The sequence below is a fragment of the Telopea speciosissima genome, chromosome 10, assembly GCF_018873765.1.
Source record: "Telopea speciosissima isolate NSW1024214 ecotype Mountain lineage chromosome 10, Tspe_v1, whole genome shotgun sequence".
NCBI lineage: Eukaryota > Viridiplantae > Streptophyta > Magnoliopsida > Proteales > Proteaceae > Telopea > Telopea speciosissima.
In genome coordinates this window covers 21,723,357-21,730,600 of record NC_057925.1, presented here as the reverse complement: position 1 = coordinate 21,730,600, position 7,244 = coordinate 21,723,357, and the positions used below count along the sequence as shown (strand labels likewise).

Genomic DNA, 7,244 nt, shown 5'->3' with positions numbered 1-7,244 from the left:
ATCCCAGCTGCTAGTCATCTCAAGCACACAAGCCTTGAGCATATCTTCTAAAGTCTGGATTGTTCTCTTTGTTTGCCCATCCGTCTCAGGATGATGTGCTGTACTATGGCTCAGGTCAGTACCCATAGCCCGCTATAGACTCTTCCAGAATCTAGAAGTAAATCTGGGATCTCTGTCAGATACTATGTTCACTGGTATCCCATGTAGCTTGATGATATTATCCACATAAAGCTTGGCCAATTGATCCATAGAATAGATGATCTTCATAGGGATAAAATGGGCTGTTTTGGTCAATCTGTCTACAATTACCCAGATTGTATCCATCCCCTTCCTAGTGCAAGGAAGGCCAGTGACAAAGTCCATAGTTATCTTCTCCCATTTTCACTCTGGAATTGCAAGAGGTTGCAAAAGCCCTTGTGGTCGGTGTCTAACAGCCTTTACTTGCTGATAAGTAGAGCATTTAGAAACATAGGCTGCTACATCATGCTTCATTCCATGCCACCACAAGTACTGTTTCAAATTTCGATACATTTTTGTACCACCTGGATGTACAGAGTAGGGAGATTGATGGGCTTCTTGCAAAATCAGATCTTTCAACTGAGTATCAGCTGGTACACATAGTTTGTTTCTGAACATTAGAACTCCATCAGCTGTTACTGTTAAATCAACACCCTTCTGTGTTCCAGCCCGAATATTACTTATAATGTGTTGGAACTCTTCATCAGAAGACTGGGCTGAAATGATCCGGGCCCGCAATGATGGCTGCATCATCATCACTGAAATTAACTCTTCAGTCTTTCCAAATATGAGCTCCACTTCCAGTGCACTCAAGTCCTTCAGAATATCATCATTTATCACTATCCTGCTTGTTGCCCAATCAGAAGACTTCCTACTGAGTGCATCAGCCACAACATTGGCTTTCCAAGGATGGTATATAATGTTAAACTCATAATCATTAATGAGTTCCAACCATCTCCTTTGCCTCATATTTAACTCCTTTTGAGTGAAGAAGTACTTCAAACTCTTATGGTCAGTGAAGATCTCAATCTTCTCACCATACAGATAATGTCTCCACATCTTCAATGCAAAGACAACTACTGCTAATTCCAGGTCATGTATAGGGTAGTTCTTCTCATGGTCCTTTAGCTGTCTAGAACCATAGGCAATGACTTTCCCATTTTGCATTAACACACACCCTAGCCCTGTCTTGGAGGCATCAGTATATACAACCATCCCCTCAGTTCCTTCAGGAAGAACAAGGACTGGGGCTGTTACCAATATCTTTTTCAATTCTTGAAAGCTGTTCTCACAGTCTTCATTCCATTCAAATTTTGCACCTTTTCTGGTAAGCTGTGTCATGGGCATGGCTATCTTCGAAAAGTTCTCTATGAACCTCCTGTAGTAACCAGCTAAACCCAGAAAACTTCTTATCTCAGTTACTATCTTGGGACTTTCCCAATTCACTACAGCTTCAACCTTCCCTGGGTCTACTTCAATCCCTCTGGTTAAAATTATATGGTCTAAGAAACCAACTTGAGGCAGCCAGAATTCACACTTGTTGAATTTTGCATAAAGCTGCTTCTCTCTCAGCCTTTGTAGAACAAGTCTCAAGCGTTGAGCATGCTCTTCTTCATTCTTGGAGTAAACCAAGATGTCATCAATGAAGACTATCACAAACTTGTCTAAGACATCATGGAAGACTCGGTTCATTAAAGCCATAAAAGCTGCTGGGGCATTAGTAAGCCCAAAAGACATTACTAGGAACTCGTAGTGTCCTTATCGAGTCCTGAAGGCTGTCTTACTAACATCGGCTTCCTTGATTCGAAGCTGATGGTACCCAGATCTGAGATCAAGCTTCGAAAAGATTTGGGCACCCTAAAGCTGATTAAAGAGATCATCAATCCTTGGCAAAGGATACTTATTCTTGATCGTCAGCTTATTCAGCTCTCTGTAGTAGATACACATTCTCATGGAGCCATCTTTCTTCTTCATAAATAAGACTGGAGCACCCCAAGGTGAGATACTCGGTCTTATGAATCCTTTCTTCAATATGCCTTGAAGTTGAGTCTGCAATTCTTTCAATTCACTCGGTGCCATTCTGTAAGGTGCTTTAGATACCGGTACCGCTCCAGGTATTAAGTTAATCACAAACTCATTCTCTCTAGGTGGAGGCAGACTTGTCAAATCATCAGGGAAAACATCAGGGAATTCCCCTACAATAGGAATCTTTAACATAGACCTAAACTGTGTCCTAGTATCCATAACAGACACAAGGTACCCTTGTTTAACAACTTCTTCATCTTCAAAGCCGAAATCACCATCTTCCTGGGTTTCTTCTTCTTATCACCCACAAAGATGAATCCCTTCTCGTCTCTAGGCTGGAACACTATCTTTCTCTATGCACATAGCACATTTGCCTTGTATGCTGCAAACCAATCCATCCCCAATATGACATCAAAGTCAGTCATATCGAGTTGGATCAGATGGGCATTCATGTCTCTGCCCGTAATTCTCACGGCACAGGGCTCATACAATGTGTTCAAGTCTATCCTTAACCCAGTAGGTGTGCTAACTGCTAGACCCTCTGCCAAACACTTCGGTGACACACCAGTTCTCTTAGCAAATGACGGAGACACAAAGGAATGCGTTGCTCCCGTATCAAACAAGGTGTATGCAGGAGTAGAGCAAATGAGAATGGTACCTATATGCCATGATTTGATGATTATGTATGCATGACATCATTAACAAAATACAATAAGGTATAAGTTAGAATGATACCAGTAACTACATTCTGGTTAGCCTCAGCCTCACTAGCGGTCACAGAGTAGACCCAGCCTTGAGGCTTACTGGTTGGTTGGTTGGTGAGTAGGATATCCAGGTCTCTTGTGGAAACATGTCTTGGAAGTTTAACCTAGCTGACCACATGTGAAGCATTTGAAGTCTACAACACTTGTTGGAGCTGCTGCATCTGTTGCCTTAGTACTGGGATTGGCATATACTGGTCCGGACACTGTTGACTTAGACTGACTCTTCTGTGGGAAGGCTAGAGCTACGCTAGATCCAAAAGATTTGCTGAACTTGCTAAATCCTCTATCAAAGAATGGGGCTGCTCGCTTGCCGGATGACTGACTGACATGATAAGCATCTCTCTGCTTATCCTCAATCTTCTTTGCAGTTTGCAGAGTCTCTGAGTAACCTTGAGTCGGTCTGGTGGCCATTATAGAGGCAATCTGTGGCCTCAACCCGTCCTCAAATTTCTGTGCCTTTGCTTCATCATCACTTAGGTGAGGAGGGGCAAAGAAGAAAAGCTCTACATACTTTTGTTGGTACTCTAACACAGACTTAGGTCCCTGTGTTAACTTTGCCAATTCTATCTCCTTCTTCTTCCGTACACTAGTGGGAAAGTAATTTACAAAGAAGGCTTGCTTGAAAATGTCCCATGTTATAACTGGGTGTGCTGCCTCCAAAATAGGCCTAGTAGTTTCCCACCAAGCTTCTGCCTCGTACTGGAGCTTGTATCCAGCACATATAAGTTTCTGCTCTTCATTACAACCCAGAAACTTGAAGGCCTTTTCCATTTCCTTTACCCATTTAACGGGTAGCAAGATGTCTCTACTAATCCCAGCAAAAGTAAGGGGCTGCATCTTAAGAAATCTTTCCATCATGCTGCTGTGTAGGAGGGGGAGGAACAGCAGGGGTTGTAGGGACTGCCTACGGAGTCTGTATTGTCAAACCCTGCCCCTGACAAGTTGGAATTTTGGTTCAAGGACAGGAACCCCTGATCAGGCAACCAGGATCACTGTGGAGCATCACTCCACTCAATGAGATCAATGAGAATGCTTTGAACAGGTTTCCCTATATACCCGTCAGAAGATGGATAGCAGACCCCTGTTCTTGCATAGCTCACAGCCTGATGTATGGCTTGAACCCTAGGTAATCTCTTTCCTCCTTAAAGTGGTGGGACCCACCTCTGGAAAATCATGTAAAACCCCCTAATGGGTATGTGGGGACAATACCCTGACCTAGGGTCAAACCCCTATGCAATCCCCCTTTGAATTCATGTTGCTGGAATTCACTGGGCCATGGCATTGGGCGATGTGGCAATGCCCAGAGACATCGCCCAGTGGCTGTTTTTGCACATTTTTAATTATTAAAAATGTGGGGACCACCCCACTTGACCATGGACACCCTCCAGTGATAGAGGGGACTCTGAGGGACCACCTCATATCCCTGGTTCACTGCGGACCCCACCAGAGAGCCTAGAACTGAACAGAATCAGTTTCAAAAATCAGTTTTTAAAAGAGGGACTAAAGGCAAACAGGCCTTAGTTGGCCTTGGCTTATAACTAGGAGGCCTTGGGCTCATTTTAGAGCCCTTGGTAAATCTGAAATCCGAGAGAGGAAGGAGAGGAAAGAAGAGAGAGCAAGGAGAGGAAGAAGAGGAAGAAGAAGGGAGAAGAAAGAGATGGAGCTGCTGCAGCCCATAGAGGCTGGAACCGAGCTTCTCCAAGCTCCCTCAGGTATAAAAATACCTGTTTATGCCTGCTGTTTCTCTTTCCCCTTTATGTTTTCTATGTATTTGCTTCCTGGGCAGCCCAGAACAGCTTGGGTATGCCCAGGCTTGGTCTGGATCAAGCATGCAGACCTTGTGCATGATGGATCTGAGTTTGCTATTGAAAATAAGCATTTAGATATGCTATTATGCTGGCCGAATTCAGGCTGTGCCCATCTGCACTGCCAGATGGCCCTACTGAAGCCTGATTTGGAACCCTGGGTGCTAGACAAGGCTGCAGAGACCCAACCCTAGGTGGTTGCAACCTTGAACCACCAAGATTCATGCATTTCCAGTCCTGCATGTGGCTGAAATCAACTCCCAAGCTTAGCCAAAACCTTGAACACTATTCATTGGGTTGCTTGGGCAGCCACAGTCAGCCTGACTGGAACCCTGATGGAGAAACCAATTGGACCATGATGTAGACCATTACTGGGGCTACCTAAATCCCTAAACATGCAGAGGATCAGGTGTGAGCCCAATCATGCAAGCCCAACCTTGGAAACTCAGCCTGTATCGATTCTACAGGCACTGGGCGATGCAAACATCGCCTAGAGCCAACGCCCAGTGAAGGGAATTTGGCTGGAATGATGGACAGACCTGGGGGATTTCACCCACATACCCCCTGGACACTGTGGGAAGGTTGGAAATTACCAAAAAGCCCTTCCTCACATCTGTTCTTATTTAGAAATGATTCGGAACCCTAGTGGGCCCCGTTTGTGACTGTGCACTATTGTGCTTGGTCCTACAGCACAGACATGCTTTGGACAACACCGAGGCCATGTTTTGACCTAGTGGCAGGTACTGGTATTACAAATGACCAATTTACCCCTGTGCCCTAACACTGGCCATGCACCGGGACATGACCTAAGACCCAGTGTAAGGCCTAGTATTTCCAAATGAGACCAACTAAACCCCGGGTCAACTCAGTAAATTAGGGTAACCCTAGAACCATCAGTGTAGGCTAATGACTGAATGAGACAATGCTTGATTTGTGTCTAGGACTTGATCCCGAGCTCGAGGTCAACAACCAGACAACTGCTGGGACTGAATTTGTGACTGAGTACCTAGAGCTAAGTACTGGTGAGTGAATAATAGTATCGTATGTGCAAATGTAATTATGATCTGATGCCGGCTATTAATAATTGAATCATGAATGCTGTGTTATTTACTTATAATTCAAGTTACTCAAATCACTGCATAATGCCTGTTGTTGATCAACACTGTGACTTCTATATGATGGATGTGATTGCTAGACTAGATGCCGTACTCGGCTTGGAAATGGGGCCTGTGGTAGCCCGTATTATGGGGTACGGTTGACACCGTTGGACTCATATGATGCCATATGGACATGGGGCTAGAGTTTCATCACCCGTGCTACGCACCCTTGCCAGCAGGGATGGAGGTGCTGGATGCTTGTGGGGACAATTATCAGGGAGTGAAAAAAAAAAAGAATAAAAGAACACCGGAATGGTGCATAAATAAAAGAACACCGGAATGGTGCATGAGGGAAGAAATGGTTGTCCCCCTGGATAATCATAGAGGGCTGGTCGGGCTGACCTTGGTGAATGAATGCGGGAGCTGACTGGTCCTCTCCGACAACTCAATGGGTGTATCGCGGGAAGGGGTAACCAAGCTAGCACCAGGGATACATGTATTGGGGATTGTAGTAGCACAGACCTGACTTAGTTGTATTGCTAGGTGGCTAATAATAAAGAAGCTGGACTTGCGTATCATGTAGATCATATGAACTGTGGATTGTGATTGCATATGCATGCATGATGGATGTTATTTGCTCACGAGCTCGGTGGGGCTCACACTCTGTTATATGTTACTTTCTTCTTAGATGATCCTGCAGGTGGATGTCGCTGTGGCATGGCGGGCTATCTCGAGGAGGAGAGTTTTGGTTGTTATGACGATGTTGGTGTGGACCCCGACAGAGGTCATACCGATTCTGCGTATGTTCTCGGTGGTCATTGCGGATGAAGACCTTTGAAGCGTGCATGCGATGTTTGATTGGGGACTCCTTTTGGGTTTTTTGGAGTTATCCCCGTTCTGACTTGGTTATTGTAGTTTTCTTTTCCTTTCCTTTTTGGGGCTGAGAATGCTCACCCTGTATATATTTTTGTATGTAGTACTGTTCTTATTAGCTTTTGTTTCTTTGTTGTGGGTTGTGCGTGCTCGGGAGATGTATCAAACAAGACTTATTGTGTATATATTATCACCATTTCCCGTATCGCTATGCTTCCTTTTTACTTTTAAATTGTAGGCGTCCTGCATTACTCTGATCTTACTTATGGATAAGATGTGGATGTGGTTCCATGATCGTAAGCACTGCTTCTAGATCCGTGGGATTTGGCGGATTGCCGTTACGCAATTCGGGTCACCTACCCAATCCTCCTAGGGGGTGGTTTGGGGTGTGACATGTATATTCCTAATAACTGCTTGGAATTGATCACCTATGTCAGCGATCATCTGATGCATCTGCTGTTGCTGCCTTTCCATTATTGTATCAACAAGACCAGCAACATCGTGCATATGCATGTCAGGAGGGTTCCCTTGTGCACCCCCTGCTGGAGGATCATTATGGGTAGGGTTAGAGGAAGAGGCTGCTTGTGTACGCCCCCCCCCCGCGTTATGCCTCTTATATGTGTTAGGAGGCCGTGGGTCCATAATGATCAGCTGAGAAAAGA

General features: G+C 44.9%; 1 protein-coding gene across 1 annotated transcript; it reads right to left on the bottom strand.

The window, feature by feature from the left end:
- Positions 1 to 381: 381 nt before the first annotated feature.
- Positions 382 to 3,644, bottom strand: LOC122643428. The gene is made up of 4 exons (XM_043837048.1): positions 2,921 to 3,644; positions 2,434 to 2,701; positions 2,119 to 2,251; positions 382 to 1,635 (listed from the first exon to the last, which is right to left on the bottom strand). The coding sequence occupies exons 1-4, from the start codon at positions 3,642 to 3,644 to the stop codon at positions 382 to 384; spliced, it is 2,379 nt and encodes a 792-aa protein (XP_043692983.1).
- Between the last annotated feature and the right edge of the window lie 3,600 nt (positions 3,645 to 7,244).